The sequence below is a fragment of the Dermacentor silvarum genome, chromosome 2 (assembly GCF_013339745.2).
Source record: "Dermacentor silvarum isolate Dsil-2018 chromosome 2, BIME_Dsil_1.4, whole genome shotgun sequence".
NCBI classification, from domain to species: Eukaryota; Metazoa; Arthropoda; class Arachnida; order Ixodida; family Ixodidae; genus Dermacentor; species Dermacentor silvarum.
In genome coordinates, this window is record NC_051155.1 from 188794505 (window position 1) to 188815432 (window position 20928).

The 20928-nt window shown below is 45.8% G+C and overlaps 1 protein-coding gene across 4 annotated transcripts in view; it reads right to left on the reverse strand.

The window, feature by feature from the left end:
• Window positions 1-2274: 2274 nt before the first annotated feature.
• The window catches only part of LOC119442300 (E3 ubiquitin-protein ligase TRIP12-like), a 148058-nt gene continuing 129404 nt past the window's right edge, over window positions 2275-20928 (reverse strand). For all 4 annotated transcript variants that reach the window (XM_037707121.2, XM_037707123.2, XM_037707119.2 and 1 more), the window contains exons 32-36: window positions 19284-19392; window positions 12458-12735; window positions 11391-11711; window positions 8943-9141; window positions 2275-3634 (exon numbers count right to left, since the gene is read on the reverse strand). In XM_037707121.2, coding sequence (XP_037563049.1) covers window positions 3438-3634; window positions 8943-9141; window positions 11391-11711; window positions 12458-12735; window positions 19284-19392 — 1104 coding nt within the window. In that variant the 3' untranslated portion in view covers window positions 2275-3437. The remainder of the gene's footprint in view (window positions 3635-8942; window positions 9142-11390; window positions 11712-12457; window positions 12736-19283; window positions 19393-20928) is intronic.

Consider the following 20928-nt stretch of genomic DNA (forward strand, 5'->3'; position numbering starts at 1 on the left):
CGCGGTTACTGGAAGAGTATAAGTTGCGCACCCTCCCTCCCGCGCTGCCTTCTCGCTTTCCTCCTTTCGCGTGGGAAATTGAGTCGCCAGTTCCCCTTGCGCCCAGTTGCAAGATACGCATTTGGTGCCGCAGCTAAACGTCACCTCCGCTCCCATCCCCCCACGGCCTTTCGCACGACGGAAGACGCCGCGCTTGCTCTCCGCCGTGCGTTCGCTCTCCGTGAAAACGCGTGTCCTTTGCGCGCTTTCACTCGCACATTTCAGTCGTTGATTAGAATTGGGTGCATCATTGCACTTTTTAAACAATTTGAATTTCGGTATTCGATTGTAACATGAGGATCGACTTCGTATAGCAAAAATCTGGAAAAAAAAACTCGTTACAATCGAGTAAATACGGTAACCCTTATAAAATGGAGAAAACAGTTGCAATTCCTTGAGTTGAAATGACCATACAAGGAAGGTATTGTAAACTTGTGTGACACACCAGGCAACTGTTCATGCTCTTTCACCTACATGAAATTGTATTATAAACTCTTCAGTTGTCAACTCAAGAGCACGGAATCAAAAGGAAACACTAAGCTGCACATGGTCACAAGAGTTGCGAATTTAGATGTTTCAATAAAGGCAGTGGTAGCTGCTTCTGTTTATATAAAACAATGTTTTTCATCCATTGGTCATTAAAGGTGCCCATTGTCATAAGAATGTAAAGTCAGTGACTTCTTACCCACACTGGTGAGTAGGGGAAATAATTGGCAGTTTCATCTAAATGGCAAAGCATTGACAGAAACAGAGTTATGTTCCTTTGACACTATTTTGACCATACATGGAGGCAACATGAGGTGACAGAGCACAAGACAACTACTGCTGCACCGCAGAAACACCCTGGCAACTACCAGGCATGTCAACACTGGCGTGATGACGAGTGCCGCCAACGGCATCACAGGCTTTGATGGCACACAAAATAAGACAGACTGAAAACTGTCAGTGCTTGCCAGTACCCCATAAAGATTAAAGTATATTGCATAGCTCTAACTCAACTTTTACAGTCTGTTCTGCTCAGACCAATGCTTGCACACAGCTGCTCAGCAGGAATGCTAGTAGTGTGTGCACACCATACTACTAATGCCAACCATTCAAAGCAGAATGCTGCCCTGGATTCACTGCTGTCGCAACTGAGCAGCAAGTTGCAGTACTATCAACTTGGCTTTCTCGTTTTTCAGCCTAAAGAACTGTGTGTCACTCATGTCTGTGGAGGCTTTCTAGTGCACTTATCAAACAAGGCATCAGATGCAGCAGATCACGTGACCTCCAATGCTCGGTACACAAGTTGCACAAATGCATGCAGTCAATTCTGTGACAGCAAAACTCAAGCTCACTGTAGTACGACGACACTGACGGTGCGGGTGTAGCTGAAGTGTTTGTACAACTGCTATCACAATGAAATATTGTCTTTACAGAGAATGAAGGATGCTTAAGTTCTAGATGCCCATTGTGGCTATCCTGAGACAGATTTCTTCTTGATAATGGACTGGAGACATGTTTGCAGAAAAGCTTACATAAAAATAAGAATCCCTCATACTTGGAGATTGGTTCCAAATATATTCAGGCTTGTATTCTACAAAACAATTCTGCTACTGCAATTCAGAATCTTGCACTTATATTAATCGGAGGATGGTTCCAGATGAATTTTCTCAAGCTAGTAGTTCTAAAAAAAAAAAACTATTATATTCTAGCAATTGCACTATTAAATACTAAAGTTATGACCACAGCATAATTATCATTGTCTTTTTGTTAAATTACTCTGAAGGATTCCTGAACAAGCTACTACTATTAGGGATCACATAAGACGACAGTGAAAGCTTAATTAGAAAAGTGCTAAAGTCAACGCAAATATAGCCCACTAGAAGCACTGTTCAGAAAAATGTGCTTCGAAAGACCGGTCAAAGCAAACGGTCGTAACATAGAACTGCAATCTGCTCCCAATGACCCAGGCAGTGGCTTCACAAATATGCCAGGTACTACCCATTGTGACAAGTGTTGCCAACTTCATAGTACTACTTCATCTTTCACAAGCATGCTTTATAAGGGGGGGGACTGCAACGGAGGTGTCTTAACATCCATGAGTTAGCACGTGCACAGCTTGAACGATAGCCCTCAAGCTTCGAGGGTTGCAGATGTGTCCTTCACCAACAAAGGCAATGTTGCAATGTGTATTGTTCCTTGTCAGTGTGAGCTCAGTCTTTCACTTGCCAGGTGTGAGAAGTTCAAAGGCACCACAGTTCAAGTGTCTTTTTATTGTTCCAACTCATGTACAGGCTTCCTTTGTGTGCTCCATTAACTTAGAACTAATTAAAAGACAAGAACGAAAGTGGGTGTAGGACTCTCCTTTCTTAAATGGAACATCAAGATTCTCTCTCTCTCAATCATAAAAAAAAGCACGTAGCAGCAGGTTCAACACACACACGCGCACAGGCACAAGCCACTGTCCATAGCAGTCTGCTTATATCTGGCTGTAACGACATGCCATTCATCTTCAACTGCTGCTGGCTTGCCGAATTGGAGCACACGCACCACAGCCGCATTGGCCATCTGCAGCCACGACCATCAAAACGGTGCCTGGGGGAGAGGAGACAACCAAGGCACTAATACCAAGGCTCGATGATGTGCAAAAAGGGATGCAAATATCTGCCACATTCTTTACAGCATGGGGGGAAAAAAGGGGGGGAGTAATGAGAAAATGAGTCGCACAAATGTTGATGCCAGACAAATGAAAGCAGCCGCAGCATGCCTTGCCACAAGCAAACGCCGCCACAAACTTGTGCAGTGGCATATGCATTCCTTACAAGCATTTCAAGAGGCAACAGCCTCCCACGTGTTAAAAAACAACAAAAGTTCAATAAACTCAATATTTTTTTTTTGTGACTGCATCTCAAAAAAGGCAAGTGGCCACTGAAATTCTAAGTATGAACAATAACAGCTCAACAACTGGAACAAAACAAGCAAAAGGGAAAGGGGTGGGCAGAGGCACAAAACGTTCGCAGATATGTAGCAGAATACAGGCATTGTGAGCACTCGACAACTCAATGCAGCTCTTTTGAGCTGTGTTATCTTCTGCGATTCCACAGAGCTAACAGCCTGTGTGGCTATAACTCCACTTCTCGGGAGGAGGGAGGGGATGGTTTCTTCCCGCTGGGCATACAGAATAAGTGAAACGCAGCACACCAAGGCGCACATAGACACTGTAATGAAGAATGCTCGGGCAGCAAATAAAAGTACAAAAAATGGTGGTGCAGGGGAGCGTAGCAAGCACAGCGCCCAGAGGCTAGAAGACAGGGGTTCGCAATGGTGTCTCCCCACATCCCGTCGCTCGCTCTCTCTCCTGGTTGCCCCCCATTGTCCCAAGTCCTGGCAGGGCAACAGGCACTGAGCAGTGCCCCTCAGGAGAGGTGAAACGAGTGCTGGCCCTCGCTGGAGGCCACAAGCAGTCGCTCGCGCATCACTCTAACGTCCGAGTAGTCTGGCAGCTTCAGGTAGTTGACACAGGTCATCACAGAGGGCAGGTAGTCATCAGGGTTCTCGTTCGGCTCAAAGGTCTTGCGCACTATGGTCAGTGGTGGACTCAAGCTCTTGAAACCTGCAAAGCACAGTCATGCACAATCAGCAAGCTTGTCTTGACTGATGAAAGAGCAAGTAAAATGATGAACAAGTTTATTACTGCTTGACCAGAAAGGGAACACGACGGTCTTGACAGGTAAAAATTTTTCCGAGTGCGTTAGGCAAAAATTTCTAAGCAGGGGTTGTGTGGACGGGACAATATGGACAGGAACACCTAGTTTGCATTGCAGGCCACCAGATGTTCTTGCTTTACCAGTGAAATAGATGGTTATAATGGGGCAGGTTCTTGAAAAGGACAACCATACACCAAGTGCCAAGACATGAGTATGATTTGGTGCTCCTGCAGTAATTGTTGCTTCAATGCTAATCATGTTCATTTTCATATCAGAGCTCCTTGTACTTAGAGCGCCTTAGCTGAAGCAAGGAAGTGTTGCTATGACTTATGAAGGGTAATGACTACAGTTAAAGAGAAAAAAGGAAAATTGGCAGTTTCGGCCAAACGGCGAAGCACTGGCTGCAATAGGACGGTGTAGCGTTGTGCTTGAATTTCTCGGACGGCGTTGTAAATATACGCAGGTCTAACGGATGTGACATACGTGAGTGTGCCAAAATTTCTGGCCTTAACAAGCCGTGTAGGGCCTGTAATGACATCGCACAGGCGCCACTAGGCTGCCCGTAAAGAGCTACGCTAGTAAAATTACACAACTTTCAGGTTTGAGCTCTGGTATTCTTTTGCACATATTAGTCTCTGAAGATTCAAGATAAAAGGCATGTGCTGTGAATTTTATCTTTCATGACATTTGTTTGGGGGCTTGCATTCTCAAAATTCTGAGGAATAATTTAGTCAAGAACGTAAGACCTGGTATCAGCAACTGTAATGATTGAGTAGTGTAGCAATGTAACCTGCATATACGGCATGGATTTGCATATAGCATACATGTGCCTAAATACATGCGGAGCTTCATAGCACCGCCAACAGCGAGAATTCACTTGGAGCGTGCATATAATTGCTGTTACAATAGTTATGCAGATCTAACGCTCATGTTGAAATATATGTGAAGCAAAGCTTCAGTCACAATGTGTGTATTAAATTTTTATACAACTAATGGCAATGTGCAAAATTGTGCTTATTTTCATCTTATGCAGCGTGCCATCCAAAGCAATGTTTGAATGCTGTAACAACTTCACAATGTCTCATTACGAATCATGGATGACACAGATTGTAGGCATTCCTAGAATATTACCGTATTTATTCGAATCTAGGCCGATAGTTTTTTTCAAATAATCACATACGAAACTCTAGGGTCGGCTTAGATTCGAGGATTTTAAAAAACGCGCCAGTTTTTAACTGAAACAGATAAATATGGTGCATAGTTAGCGCCATCTAGAAAAGTCAGTATCGCAGCCGCTACTAGCCGCGCCAGTAGCCAGCTGAAGTACACGAGCGACGTCGCCATTTTGACCTGCGTCGTATCGGTAGTATCGGTATGGTGCAGCATCGGCGCGCGGTGTGGCGTTATCGTAATGGCACCAAATGGGCGATGCCACTATAGTGCCGCTTTCTAAACGAATACTGTATTTACTCGAATCTAACGCGCACTTTCAACACGACCCTAAATCTGCGTTGGCATTTCGAAATGGCCGCCTCGCACGCGCGTCGTGCCTAGCTACCGTAGCATGCGGAAGCTTCCTCCGTGTGCTGCAGTACACGTGCTTAGGCAATAGTCTACCGTCTGTCTTCACGTTCTCAGCGTCTGCTCTATCTATCAGCATGAAGTACCGAGTTCATCATGATGCCGCGTTTAAAAGGAAAGTGATCATCTGTGCGGAGACGGACGGAAATCGGGCCGCATCACGGGCGTTCGGAGAATCCGAAACTTGCGAGCGGGACTGGCGCAAACAGGAGAGGATTTTTGCCAGCAAAGCAATGCGGAACGGTTTCAGTGGACCGAAGCAGGACGTAATCTGCGACGATCCACTCCGGCGATACGATCAGGCTTGGCCCTATCTTGAAAGCAATCTGCGACTGGTAAAGTCCGCCGCGCGCCGTGTTCTCGCCGCGTTGAAGCGAGAGGCATGCTAGCACGAAGGCGCGCTTCGTCTCCAGCGTTTTGACAGTTCGTTTCCGCGGTCAACGAGCGAGGTGTGTTCATGTTTGCTTGAGCGCGCGTGACACTGTGCTTGTTAATAGCGGTCTACTAATTTGCTACTGCATTCGATGCATCGCCTTTCGGGCGAAACTGCGACTTTTTTTTATTCATCGCAACATCAGTGCATCGGGAGGAAATCTATTTTTCCTCACGGAAAACGGGCGCGCGTTACAATCGAGGAAGCGTGAGAATCGAGTAAATACGGTAGTTGTGCTAGCCGTAGACGCATCGTCAAACGTTCAAACCGGGCGGAACTTCGGCATCGGTCTGTCGTTGGAGGGGGCCACGGGAGATGGTTTTTGCGTGCGCCGCAACGTGCGCTCCTTCCAAAAATGCAGCATCTCTAATGCGCTGGATGGTACTGAATATAGCGCACTGTTTGAAGATGTCAGCAGTAAAGAAGATAGCGACGAGGCTAGCAGCGATGGTGACATAGAATGAGCTCGGCATGTTCAAATTTAATAAATGCCGTTTCATTTTGCGAATGCTGTCCTCGCTTTTTCGTTCGGCCTACATTCGAGGTAAGTTTTTTTTTCTTTTTTCGGACTTCGAACTTTTGGGGGGTCGGCTTAGAATCGGAGTCGGCCTAGATTCGAGTAAATACGGTAGGTTTTATACAATGCCTATGTGGTGTATATGCAATGCAGTCAGTTCACAACAAAGCACTATTCAACTCTCTCAGGCACTGTGTGTACACAATTGTGTACACCAAGATATTGCATCAACAGCAAAAGCATTGATGAAAGTAATCATATTTAAAACGTGTTTCACATATCTTGAGACACTTCCGATTGCAATAGTGCTATAACTTTGAATAACATGTGCAAAATATTGTTATTTGGAAAGTAAATAGCTAGGTGTTTCTTCTCAGTGTCAGTAGTCATATGTAGCGGGCTCACTTCTTCCATCATTTTCACAATGTTTTGCACCAGGCATTATTTTCAAGTGATGGAAATGTGCTTTTCAAGCCTGCAAGACATCAAATAGTTGATGTTCCTTAAGCAGCCAGGAAAATGCAGCAGCGAGGAATGTATAAACGAGTTTTGGGTGATACGAATATTTCACGCGACCCTGTGAAATTCCTATCACTGAGATTTTACTGTACTCATGTAAGGCCCGCACCCCCACCTTGGAGTGCGAACATTCAGAAAAAAGTTACTGAGTGTCACGTGCATACCCACGTGCTGGTTAATCGGCAAGCAGTGATTGCATTATTCTGCGTAACAGTCAGAGTGCAGTTCGAGGCTTCTGCGAGTAGTCATAAGCGTGCCTCGTGTAAAGTCTGCACCCCCTAAGAAATCTGAGAAAGGTGAAGGAATTGCATTAGTAAATAAAATCCATTTGCGGATTCTCACTATCTTTCCTTTTCCTTGCTATCAGCTTTGGTCAAGGGCTGTGGCAGTGAGAACATCCCTCTTCCCCAAGGAGAAGGAAGGCTAGCCACCTGAGGTATGGAATTGATAACCATGACTGCGGAAAGATTAACTTTGCTTTTGGTGGTGCGAATTCTCGGTAGCAGTGTTAACCTTGCAGTACAGTTAAACCCTGACATAACTTCAATACTATAACGATAGTCCTGATATAACAAAGTATTTAACTTTTTATTACTGTTTGTTTATAAAACACCATGCATTTAGAACCCCAATACAGTAGCCGACCGATTTTCCGGACTTCGCGGGGACTGAAAAATAGTCCGAAAAATCGAGCAGTCCGAAAATCGAACATTGGCACCTAGATTCGTCCGAAAAATCGGTCGCGAAAATGCATTAGCTCTATGGGAATCCTGCCAGTACATCTATTAAGTCCGGAATATCTAACAAGTCCGAATTTTTGGAGTCCGAAAAATCCGTCGGCTACTGTATAATGAAGTGTTTATACACACTATCAGTTGTGGGTGTGAAAGCGTGGCGTGGCGGGCTTCGCTTCGTACCGCCAATGTGAAGATATCGTTGACACGGCATGAAACTGCATGTTTCGTTGCAGACTCTCAAATTCAACAAAATGAATTTTTTCTTATATAAATTTGCTTTTTCTGATTGCCTGATAATTCAGCAAATTTAGCGACCCCTTCCATGTAAGAAAAATCCATCGGCAATTGTACTTATTTGTATAAAAGGTTGAATTTCAATGTAACAAAATTTCTATATAACGAAGCAAACTGCCAATTTTACCGGCTTCATTATATCGAGGTCTAACTCTGTTCTGGAAGGACCGGTATGGAGGTTCCTTGGACTTGAGGTCAGGATAATCCCGCTCATCCCTTTTCATGGTCCCCCATACGAGTACTTTGCATGTACGTGAGCCGTCTTTCTCCCAACCAGCTCTCTTATGTGCTCATATGCAGCACATCAGCCAGCTGGGTAGGTTGGACGGCATTTATGTTCCAAGACTAGCGAGAAAGACTGCATGCACATGAAGAATGAAGGGACATGACAATATGCATCTCGCAACTCAAGAGCCACACATGGTGCATGATCCCGTCTTACTTTTGTGCAGTGTTTTACCCGCTATCCCTACCAGAGAAATTCCAAGGGGGATATTTCTTTTGGACAGAAGAACTGGGACAGAAGGTGCAGCACATTTTAGTGACAGGAGCTTCTGAACTCTTAGCATGTAAGTGACCACATGCACTTAATTTCTGCAGCAGTAAATGAAATGTGTAGGATTTCCTATGTGCTGGGGCACGAAACAGAAACTAACTACAGTCAAACCCAGATGTGTCGAACTTCAAAAGGCATTACGAAATACAGTGGAACCTCGTTGATACGATTCTGCATAATATGAATCTGAAGCTGATCTGAAAACTCCTAAAGCCTTGGAGAGCCTCCAGATGACTTGAAATGATCTGAGTGCCATTCATTGGACAGGAGGCTTTTATGTTCTTGAAGCAGAGTGGCGATCCTCCTTCCGATAATGAACGGCCGCAGGTAATATGCTTCACCACATTACAATGCTTTAGTACAGTGCTATACTTTACATGGGATTTCCAAGGAAATGTTACAATTGTTCGATATAGATAATTCAATACACCTGGGTTCATTATATCCGGGTTCAACTGTAGTTGACAAATGCACAATAGTGGCATAAATCTACTGTACATAACGTAACCGAAAGACTCGGCAAGCATACATTCGCTGCACATTTGCTACTATAAGCAGAGACTCCAACCGCTCTTACCTCCAACAGGTAGCCTGGGAGATCCGGTGACAAATTGAAGGAATGCCCTCTGTTCCTCAGGCCTGTAGCTGCTGAGGATCTCAAAGAGAAATTTGATGGCACGGCTGTCGTGAGTGTAGCCATGGTCGGGTCGGCAGCACTCCATCAGACTCTTCACATCCCACAGGCTGGGACCACTGCCACAGAAGAGCTGCTCCAGCTGTAAGGAAGTTGCACACACAGGATGGCTAGAGCACAGTGGCGCACCAACGATTGGGGGGGGATTCGGGGTTTGTAACCCCCCCTTTTGTTTAACCCCTTTTCTTTCCTTGCGCATTTGAGTACTGCAACTAAGATGTAAGAGGCGCAACCGTCTGCACACTCGCAAAAAGCGCATTTTTTTTACAATTTCCCGTGAAAAAAATCGAAATTAGTGCTGTTTAGATGGTATTGGCAAACTGTCAACCCCCCCTGGCAGAGATCCTGGGTGCGCTACTGCTAGAGCACCCCAGTACAGTGTACAGTATACTTCATTCACAATCCCCAACTCTCCCCTTGTGCCCTAGATACATTGGATACGCACTGTTACCCAGTTGAAAAGGTTTGCATGCGTACAGGATTTGAAAATTTATAAGTTTGTTAGGGTGTGCTACTATTTACAGCATTCTTGACATCAGAAACTGGTCTACACATCATACACATCATAACTGGTCTACACTGCATCCATTAATTCAAATAAAGTAAACCCTCATTATTTCAAACTGATATCTCGAAATATCGGTTAAGTTGAAATTTTTTCCTGGCTTGGTGAATTTTTAACCTTTTATCTCGAAATGCTTTTGCGCACTACTCCGGATATCTCGAAATCAAGACTGCGAAAATGTTGGAAAAAAGTCATTACCCAAAGGTTTTCATACTTTGTGCACAGCTGCAATATTGCCAAAAAGTGACAGGGCCGCAAGTTTGTAGTGAATTCCGCTTCATTCTACGCCACTTATAATCCACCCTACGCCACTTATAATCCACTGATCACGGCTGGCTGCGATCTCATTGATCATGCTGGTGGAGTGTCGCTCTGACCCCTGACAAAGCACGAGAAGGTACACGTGTTCTCCACAATATGCAATATACGACTGCTAGTATACTGAGCTCTTGGGAGAAATTTAGCAGCTATGGGCGCCTATTCTGAAAGGCTCTATGTGGTCTATTCGCAGCCAGGGGCTTATATTTTTATGAATTCGCTTATCTAGAAATAACATGACCTTACGTGGTTTTACTGTATACTGCATAAAGCAAGTGCTGACCAAGCAGGGAAGGAGTACATGCAGAAGCAAAACTACCTATTATGCTCGTAAATAAATTCGAAAATGTGTTGATAAGCTCAAAGAGATGAAACACATGTAGAGTCAACAACCAACGACACCAAATAATTTCACTGCTCTCCTGTGTTAACAATGGCTTTCCAATTGTTTGTCTTGGACAAAGACAGACATACAACTCGGCAGATATAATGCGCAACAACCTATGTGGTGGCGAGAATCGGGTGATTTCGGAGCATCTAGTCCCAGCTGCTGTACCATTTCAGTCAGGGACAATGAAAACTACAAATAGACAGAGGAAATTAAGCAGCTAAGAACTGGGTGTGCTTCACTCTGGATATGTCGTAATGGTAAAATTGATCCCAAACTGCGACAGCACACTTGAAGACAGGGAAAACAAGGGAGGAATGAGCCTGCAACTTAACACTTGAGGGAGACTGCTTTTGTTTACTACATTTTGGCGCAATGCTAGCTATGACTATTTCTGGTTTATAACTGTGCACCTAACACTTGTTTGTAGAGATTACGTAGTAAAACTAGTCATCAGAATTGCTGTCACAAAGCTGCAACACAATCTACAACTGCTTACTCCTGGTTGTCTCCCTGCATGGGCGTGAGCTACTGCAGAAGTGAGGACATGACAACCTTTGTCATGTGCTATTGTCAATGAGCACGTTATCTGAAGTGGTTTGCTTAGTATTGCCAGCTAGCAAGCACTATGGTCGGTCCACTTGCGCTTCAACTTGTGGCTTATAACTTGCACACAATCAGCAACACCGTTCACCTTTCCAGCTTATGGACTGTAACAAAAGGGTCTGTTTAATTAAACTGCAGTGTCTTAAAGAGCTTTGTTGCTCACATTACTAATAGTTTTGCATAAGCCTGACTTAAATTGCTCCCCTTCATAAAAGTTTTGTTGCATGGGCACATGAACTTAGCAGCACCATGTCGGCTTTCACACTCATAGCAGTGCTCTATGTAACGCACATTTGTAGCACATCAACAATTCAGGGATGCGTAGTTGTGCTGCAGCCTGCTCCATCTTTTGGCACCAACAACATCAGCTCTATAGAAGTACCCTTCATGTAACTACAGAATGTGCTGGATCCCTTCAGCAAAGAAGCAAAGTTGTACAGGTAAGCTGACTGACCTCGTCAGCGTAGAAGAGAGTGAGCTGTGCTAGAGGGAAGACTGCCTCAAAGCCCTCGCGGAAGGCCTCCATCTGTCGGCGCACACCCTCCAGGGCAGCCCAGTGAACGGCCAGGGCCAGGTACTGGTCCAGGTTTTGCACAGTGACTCCCATCTGGGCTCCGCCTCGTCGAAGCTCCAGTTGGCCCCCACCGGGCAGTGTGAAGTCCAGCCCCAGGAGCTCGACCTGACAGCCGTCCAATTGCAGGGCCTCAACCCGCCGGCGCACGCATGCAGGGCTGAGACTGCGATCACGCTCTATTCTTCGCTTCTCCTGCACAACCTGCACATGTCCCACAGAAACTTTTCAAAACATGGCCTCACATGCATGCACCTCAGGCCTGCGGGATTGTGCTGAAATATCTTGAGCTTTTGCTGCTGTCCGAGCCCCAAATTGCAGGGAATTATCAAGTTGACCTCTAACAAATTTAGTCAAATTTGGCGACTATAGTAACAAGTCAGAGCCCAGTTGAAATTTGCGCTAGTTGAGATTGATTCCTACAGGCAATCCACAATCACAGCAGCCAACAGCACCCATAACCACATGCCCTGAATTTGAGCTTGAAAAAAAGGCAGGGCTGCGGTAATGTCAAGACTCTAATCCAATGCTAGTCCTTTTCACATTTTATCAGTAGTTGAAGCAACACTTTGCCCACGATATCACCAGGATTGGCCGGCCATGAACGATGGCTAATAAATAGAATCGAGAGAAAGTGATCCTTGCATTATACTTGCCCAGTTTCCCCCCAAATTCTACAAACAAACAAAAATATACCATTCCACCATGCCCACCTACTTCAAGAACACTCTGTAGTGCCCCTTGAATGTAATTATGCTTCTGGAAATTACACAGATATTAAATAAATTAAATAAACTTCGAACAAATAGAAAACATACACCAACACACCTAACCAAAGACTTCATATTTGACATGGGCTCAAATTATTCCTTGTGCTGACGGCTCAAGAGGGCCTTCATTGGCACACCTAACACAAAATGACAGGGGTCAAGCAGGAGAGTGACCATTACCTGGTGGAGCTGTCGCAAGGACTGTGCCAAGCCTGGATCAATGAATTCCATGTCGGCCAGGGAGAGCGAACCCTCCTGGCCCAGCATCCACTTGTACATGGCCAGCGAGAGTGGCAGGTCTAGCATACGCGAGTCCATGAGTGCCTTGGCCACAAACTTGCCCAACAGCTTGAAGCGAGAGCGGACCTTGCTTACATGGCCCACCTTGGCATTCCTGCCAAGGGGCAGTGGGAACACCCCGCATGGACTGTGCACGTAACGCACTGGCTCCTCGCCACCTGCGTTTCCAGTGAGGAGCAAACACACACATAAACCACACAGTTTGATTGTTTTAAAGGTTCATGAAAGCTGAAAAAAGAATTGCCTCATTTTAACCTTCGTTCACGTAGCGGGCTTCTGCAGAACCGATTTGCCATATTCAGTGTCCCTGTACTTCAAGTTAATTCGGCCTAGCTCTCCAATCTGCTTGTTGTTGTTGTTGTTGGGTTTAATGGCACATAAGCAGCTAAGGCTATCATGCGCCAAACAAAGGATATAATTATTCCGAAAAGTTGCATCACCTCAGAGAGTCCTTGTCTGGGCAAGGACCGCTAGGGTCCCAACAATTTAAAGAAAGACCTCGACCTTCTCGGGGATGAAAGGGTGGGTGAGGTGTAGCAGAATGTAGCGAAGCACGCGGTGAGAATTCAGAGTTTTTCGAGAATACCTGCTTCCTTTAAAAAGTTAAAAACATATGATATATCAAGAAGCGCATGTTCGCCTAACAACAAAGCGGGGTGAAAAGGAATGTGTTCCTTGTAAAATGGAGTAAAATATTTTTTCTCAGTGTTTCAAGTTTTCTGCATGAAAATAAGACGTGATTCACTGTTAGTTCGTCACCACATGTTTCACATTGGGGCTTGTCTTGCTTTGTTAGTATGAAGTTGTGTGTGAGGTGTGTATGTCCTATGCGAAGGCGGCATAGAATCACTTCTTTGAATCCGTTCCTTGTGTGCGCAAGATCGCCATTCGCCTAACACGGGCTTTACCAAGTGTAGTTTGTTATTTAGTTCATTGTTCCAAGCAGACTGCCATTTTTCCCTTAGTTTACAATGTATGAACTTCATGCAGTCTTTAGGAGGTATATTTATCTTCTTGATTTGCTTGTATTGAGCTTGTGCTACGCATACATCTGCTCTGTCATTGCCGCTAATTCCGACGTGGCTCGGAACCCAGCATAACTTAAAGGGACACTAAAGAGAAACCGGAAGTTGAGCTTAAATGGTAGATTATCCTTTCACAATCACAGCCATACTATTCTTACTGCAAACACATGTTTAATAAGTGAGAAAGTAGCGAAAAACTGAAGGATAGGTGCTGACGCCCCTTCGAATTTCCCGCACTACACATTCCTGACGTCGGAGATTACAAATGCAGGCCGGTCGCGATTGGTCGAGAGCGATTTATCGCTGTTAATATAAGCAAAATGAAATACACCTTAAACGTACATAAACAGCATTTGCCAACTTTTTAAACCGTTTCAAGCGAGGAAGTACAAGTTTAGCACAAAATTACATAAATAAGAAAAAATGACATGGCGATACATCCGGTCGTGATAGTTTCGTAGTTTCGTTTTTGGTCAATGCATCGTCGTGCGCGCCTGTTCCGCTCTACGGTGTTTGGTTGCGTGTTGCGTGGCTCGAAAAACGTTGACTTCGCGGGAAACAGCCAGAAAGTGCCTTGTGTGTGTAGTGTTGAGGGCTGTATAAATGGCCCAAGGCGCTTGCTCAGGGGCAGCGACAGTGTTGACTCGAGTGTGTCCTTTCGTGTGGTGTCGCGCGGTGAGCCCTGGCTCCCCGGCGTTCGCAATGGCTCAGTGCTCTGCCGATCATAAAACGGCAAAAGAGCCAGAGAAAGCGATGGTGTGCTCTCTGCATTTCTCGCCCTCGGATTATGTGTATAATCCTGCTCTCGGAAAGTACCTTGGCGTGCCCCAGAGGCCAGTCCTTTCTCGAGCAGCTGTTCCCACAATGCGGCCTTCATCAAACCCCCTACCGGTGCCCCTGCAGCAGCAAACTAGCGGCTCGGTGAGTGCTGAATGTCATTAAATAAAGCCACGCAATAACCATACCGAGTACGTGCGCAACTTTCTACGCTTGTTCTGTCGGGAACATCTTCGCCTGGTGGACCGGACGCTTCGCCTTCGGTCGACGAAAACGATCGAAGCTCTGCTTTCCGCCGGCGCGGCCGGCGGCTCACCGCCATCGCACGCGGAAACACCTACCGCTCGAGCACGGAGGATCATTTCGCGCTCCGTTTCATTGAATATCGCTGAAATGCAGTCCTGCTTCCCTGGCGAGCTCTTCGTTGCAAGGTTCAGCGGCAGCAATGGTATCCATCGCGGCGAACGCAAACGCAGCGACCATGCATGCAGCCATGATGCATCCAGCGCCTCGGCCGTTTACGCAAGCGGTGACGTATTATGGCGCATTCTGATTCGCTGAGAGCAATGAAATCTGTGACGACACTGCTTCAGCGCCAAATCTGGGGTGAGAGAAATTGAGAAAGAGATATTTGGTCTTTCTTTACGAATTTCTCCGCTAATAACTCATATTTTTGCACCCAACAAAAACTGCATGCATTCCTGAAGGTCCCTCTTTTATTTCAGCTAAACTTCCCATTTCTCTTTAGTGTCCCTTTAAGGTTCTGTCCTTGCGTGGTGGCTTTTATTACATTGTTTATAATGTCCCCCAGTAGCGATGTGACTGCATTTCTGGAGTGAAGAGCTTTGGTAGAGCTTTATGGTGAAGAGCTTTATGGTAGAGCAACCACCCCGGAAAGGCATTTGTCACGGGTTCGACTCCCAAACCAGGACAAATTTTTATTCAACTGTGTGAAATGTTCCGAGAAACCCATATGGGTTTCCTTTGTAGCTTTGTGCTACAGTAAGGTGGATGGAAATGTTCCCTTTCATGAACCTTCCTTCACTTTCCAGGCTTCTGCTGAATTGATCTGCCAAAATGTGTCAATGTTTTGTCTGATTAGCCTCTACCAGTGTGATCAGTTCACGGCAGCGCACACGAAGTTCAAAAACTGTGCAGCTCGAATTCAGTTGTGCAGGCACAATGCGACACTTGGATCTAACGCCGAAGTGCAGATGCTGGTGCATCGTCTACACAAGTAAAGAGGTAGGGTACAGCAGGCCCCGTACCGAAGACGGGCAGACATATTTATACGGGCAAAGCGTGCCGTATTATGTCGGCAGATTGAACTTGTTGCGACGTTACTGGCGAACATGAGGCCAATCATTTATTTTAACAGCGAAGCTGTTCTAGTTAACTGTAAAAAGTGGCGCCTGCTGTCGCACAACCTCACCGAGCTATGACGTCACTGCATTGCCTAGCAATCGCCTCGCGGAGCGGCGTGTGCCTCGCCTCCTCTCCATGCCATGCACATGTTGCCTTGACATGGGACGTTAAGGAGAGGGAAAGAGAAAATGAGAGCGAGATAGACAGAGAAAGAAATTGTAACAGCACCAACGAGGCAACGCGAGCTGCTGCCGACGCCACCCGCATTGCCTAGCCGTGCATACGTTGAAGCAGTAGCGAAGACGTCGCCTCGTGTTGCCTAGTAACCGCCGGCGCAGGTGCGCGCTCGCTTCGCCAGACACAGACACAGCTCCTGCCCGCCTGCCTGCGTTTGTGGCATGCCAGGAATGCTGTTGCTCATAGGCGCCAATGCGTCCAGTGCTAGTCACGCGAAATGTCGCGAAAGGGAAGGTACCTCCGAAAATGATCGCTCGAGAATACCATCCCTACATACGTAGTTAAGTTAAACTAAGTTAAGACCTAGCAGCAACCAAGTTAGTACATAGCAGTAGCAGCCAGTAAGACTTGAGGATAGACACTTTCGCTGTGCCTAAGCTTTGTACTACCGAGTGTAAACTTGCCCACTTTTTTTCCAATTTTCTTTTCTCAGTTTTACGCAGGCAATAAAAACAAAACTGCCAGCACTGACATGTTGACAAATGCATATTGTTTAATCTGAAGTAACTCTGGATTGATTACCAATGGACAGTTGAATTGTGGGGTATGAAAAATATACAACATACGTGTCCACGTCCATGTAACAGATGTAAACAACACACAGCATTGCATAGACACAGTGGACACGCTGCTTAGCACCTTCACATCTACACCAAGTTGGCACCGCCGGTATCAAGGAGCGGGCAGAAAAATTAGTGAACCAGCCCTGCACCTTTCTTGCACCTTTTGAAACAAATGGCAAGGTTCAGAGGGTGCCTTCACTGCACCATTGAAACGTACGGCAGAATGCAGCACCTCGTGCACTAGTTCCAGACCAACTACTTTCTTCTTTACACTTTGCCTGCAGTGTGCTGCCTTCTAAGCCATACCCGTCACAAAGCTTTGCCATGCATGTGTTAGTTAATGCAATAGTTACTTCACTCAACACCTGTCATGTCAATACAGTAACGTGACAGCTGTGTCACCTGGAAATGTATGAGACTACAAACTACTACAGTTAAACCTCGATATACGAAGTTGGTAAAATCATGCTAATTTTCTTTGTTACGTTATATCGAAATTTTGTTGTATAGAAATTTGACCTTTTATGCAACTAAGTAGTCGCCGATAAATTTTTCTTACACAGAAAGAGCCGCAGGACTTTCCGCGTAGTCGGGCAATCGAAAAAAGCCAACTTGAATGAGAAAAATAATTTCGATGAATTTGGGAGTCAGCACCAAATGATATGGTTTATGCCACATCGACGATATCTTCACATCGGTGGTACAAATTAAGCGAAGCTAGCCACACTTTCGCGTGCACTACGCCCCCATGGCTGATAGCGTCACTCGCACTGGGATGACACTATCATGAAAGTCACCGGCAGCGGGGAGCGAATGCTTCGTCTGCCTCTCACTTCAACGGGTCACCGAAACTCGAGATTATGCAGCCTACAATGCTAAACACGCGGGAAGACAGCTTACAGTATGGGTAAGCTGGGTACCGGAAGACAGTATGGGTACCGGGGCCTCGTCAGGCCTTACCGCCTTTTGTCCCAGTCCCCTCTTTTCTCTGAAAAGAAGAATAAACTTCACTTCACATGATGCCACGCCGTCTCGGCACGCCCACTTTTTTCACAAGCGGCAGATTACCTCTAAAGCAGGGTGGGCGGCTGCGTATACGCTCAGCCGCGCTTACAGCTGCTTGTAATTCAATTATTTGACCTTCTGCGTCTGCGGAACTTTCCATATATTGTCTCGGCATTCCTTCGCAGTGGCAGTAAAATTTCGTTACATTGAAATCACATACAAACACACTTTGTTATATTGAGGTCCTAAATAGATGGTTTTCTATGGACAAGAGGTTATGAAACGAAATACTTCATTATATCGTTATATTGAAGTTAGTTATAAGGAGGTTTACCTGTACATATATAGTATAGACTACTTATAACGTAACCGCTTACAGTAAAGGACCGGATATAGTACAGGTCTTTTCAGACTCCCGTTAATTTTCCCATAGCACTCCACGTATACGCATACCGCTTACAGTGCAGCCGCGTGATACGAAATACCGGTTATAATGTGGCTTCCGCGGGAAAATCTCGCCGACAAGGGCGGTAGCGAGAACGCTTCTCAACGAGGTGCGCCTACCGATGGGAGAGGAAATCAATGAGGGTGATGCGAAAGGCCGTGGGGGTATGAGAGGGAGGGAGAGAGGGTGGGGCAGGGGGGGCGACGCTGTTACGGCACCAAATGCGTATCTTGCAACTGGGCGCAAGGGGAACTGGCGATGCAATCTCCCACGCGAAAGGAGCAAAGCGGGAAGGCAGCACGGGAGGGGGCGGCGGCGGCGGCTTCTACTTTGCTAACAAATGCGTTCGCACCTGTTCCGGCTGTCAGTGTTGTCGCGCGCACTGTATCTTGAAAGCCATCTCCACACGGCTCTGACCTTTGTATGCGCTGTGCTTACGCCGCTCAGTTTCCGTTGAAGCGATAGATCGCACGAACCTTCACTCGCTGCGGCGGCCGCGTTTCCCCACGCCCGTGTTCGGACAGTGGTTGTCTGCGGTCATTGAGTCTATTCATGTTTGCTTGTGCGCGTTGACACCACGCGTGTAATTCAGTTAGGAAGCGAATGTGTCAAGCTTATGCAGCTGATAAAACTACTATCCCTACTCCTTATAGCTCTCTACTAATTTGCGAATGCAATTGATGTTTCGCCTTTCGGGCGAAACTGAGACACTTTTTAAAGATTATTACTTTGCTTCACTGCAAAGATCGTGGGCACTTGGACATTAACCTTTCAACGTTCGTAAATTTAAACGGATGCAAAACTCCCAGTCACACCCTTCGATTCTCGGATATGCGCGGCTGCTTGGTCTACATGTTTTGCATACGTGCAGTGCTTGAAAATCGTTTTGGTTATAGTGCGGTACCGCTTATAGTGCAGATATTCACGACTCCGGCGACTTACGTTATAAGCGGTCTGCACTGTATTGTGGTCAATTCTTAGTAATTCTGGACCTTTTTGCGCTTGTTTATGTAAAATGCTTATGTGTATGATGTATTCACCCCCTAAGCTGAAATAAACATCAAAGCAAGGAGCTTTACGTTTTGTTAGGAACAACCATGTGCATCCAACAATCTCATAGGAGCAGGCATAGCAGCTGCTTCCAAGTTTGGCAGCCCATACTCAGTACATCAATATGTACAATTTGCGAGAAAATGCATATATATATCAGAAATTGCAGATGCAACAGTAATTAACAGCAAGTAGTGTGATATCACTTGCATGCAAAGCAGTGTACCAAGAGCACGCACCTTTGAGAACAGACACTGTTTCTCCTCTCCACATATCCAGATCTGCCCGCTGCAGCTCCCTGGAGACCAGTGCGTAGAACTCCAATGTGGGTCCAAGGCCACTTCCAACCTACATAGTAGTCGTTAAAATGTGCAGAATTGAGTGTTTTAAGTTGCTCATTTTTCACTAATTCAAGGCACTTCTTTTTCTTGGCATTTTTCTAAACAATATCCTTTTCCCCAGCAACAACATTATTTGAATAAAAGCTTATAGGTTTTCTTCTGGCAACTATTTTACTTCATGAAGCATGCCTACTTTTCCTCACAGAAATTATACTGGGTGTCCCCTGTAACTTGAGCCAAAATTTAAAAATATGCAAGTGCCACATAGCTGGACAGAACCAAAGTAATGTTTGCCATTGCTTCGAGCAAGTCAATATTTCCTGTATTTTGCCTACTAAAATAATTAGTTATTAACAAAAGCGTCAATGAAAGAATTGTAGACCAGCCTCAAAAATTGCCGATCCAGCTTGCTGTTGCTAAGAAACTGCAACTTATACTTAGGCAATTATGATATATGCAGACCTGCCAAGTACTGGGACACAAAATTAGGAAGACTCTGCAAAACCATTGGGGGGGGGGGGGTGACAGGTTTTTTAATTTTTGCGGAAAGGTTGTGGTTACCGAGTTCGCCTGCAAGAAGTCCGTCGTAGTACCTGTCTAGCTGTGGCAATGTTCAGTCTGGTGACACTTTGCCAGAAGATGTCCGAGAGCTTTGTCCAGACATGACCTAAATTCAGTTCTTGTTTTTCTCACCAGGCTGAACAGGCGCTCACACTCGGCATTGCTATGTGGAATTGATAAGATTCCAAGCATCACCACAGCAATCCGGCTGCCTGTGAGACCATTCTCCACTGGGTGTCCACCCTTTCTCCTTGGAGTACAGCTGAGGGATGATCTAGAGCCTGCAACATTGAAAACTTGAGACTTCCAAAGCGTCGATTGCTTCTGTTCTGGACTCTCCCGGTCGCAGAGGCAACATGGCTGGAAATGAGTCCACAAAAAAAGCGAACCTTTCGGAAGGACATGGCATCCAGAGTCTACAGTTGAGCTACCTCTGCATTAAGCAGAGCAGGGTCCGCCAGGGGAAACTTGTGTCTCATGTAGTCGCACACTGTTGCATAGTAGTGTCGAACTGCCTGCCGTTCGCTGGGTTTTAGCTTATCCACCACAGTCCCAGTTTCTTGTCCAATGATTAAGTCCTCACCCCCATTCTGCACCTCCCTGCTGTAGTCAAGCAGTTCTGGGCACTGCTTCAGCAGGGATAGGGTTTACAAATCTTGAGAAGGAGTTCAAAGAGAGGAGCATGTGGATCTGGGGAGATGACGTCTGAAGGGAGAGGTTAACTTTATCGAAAATGGGAATAGTGTTCTGCAAGAAGAGACAATATGCTCTGTTGGTTTCCAGGCTAAGAAAAACAAAGCTGTTCTTCCTGCGTCAGGCAGAGTGGGTCAGTCTTCTGTGTGTAGGGAACCTTGGCTTTCTTTGCTGGCACTGGTGGAGCCTGTGCCAAGTTCTTTTCATTTTGCACTGATCAGGCTTTTCTACTGCAGCTGTTGCTTGCTTTGCTGCTGCCTTTGGGATCTGGTATGATTCCAGAAAGCTG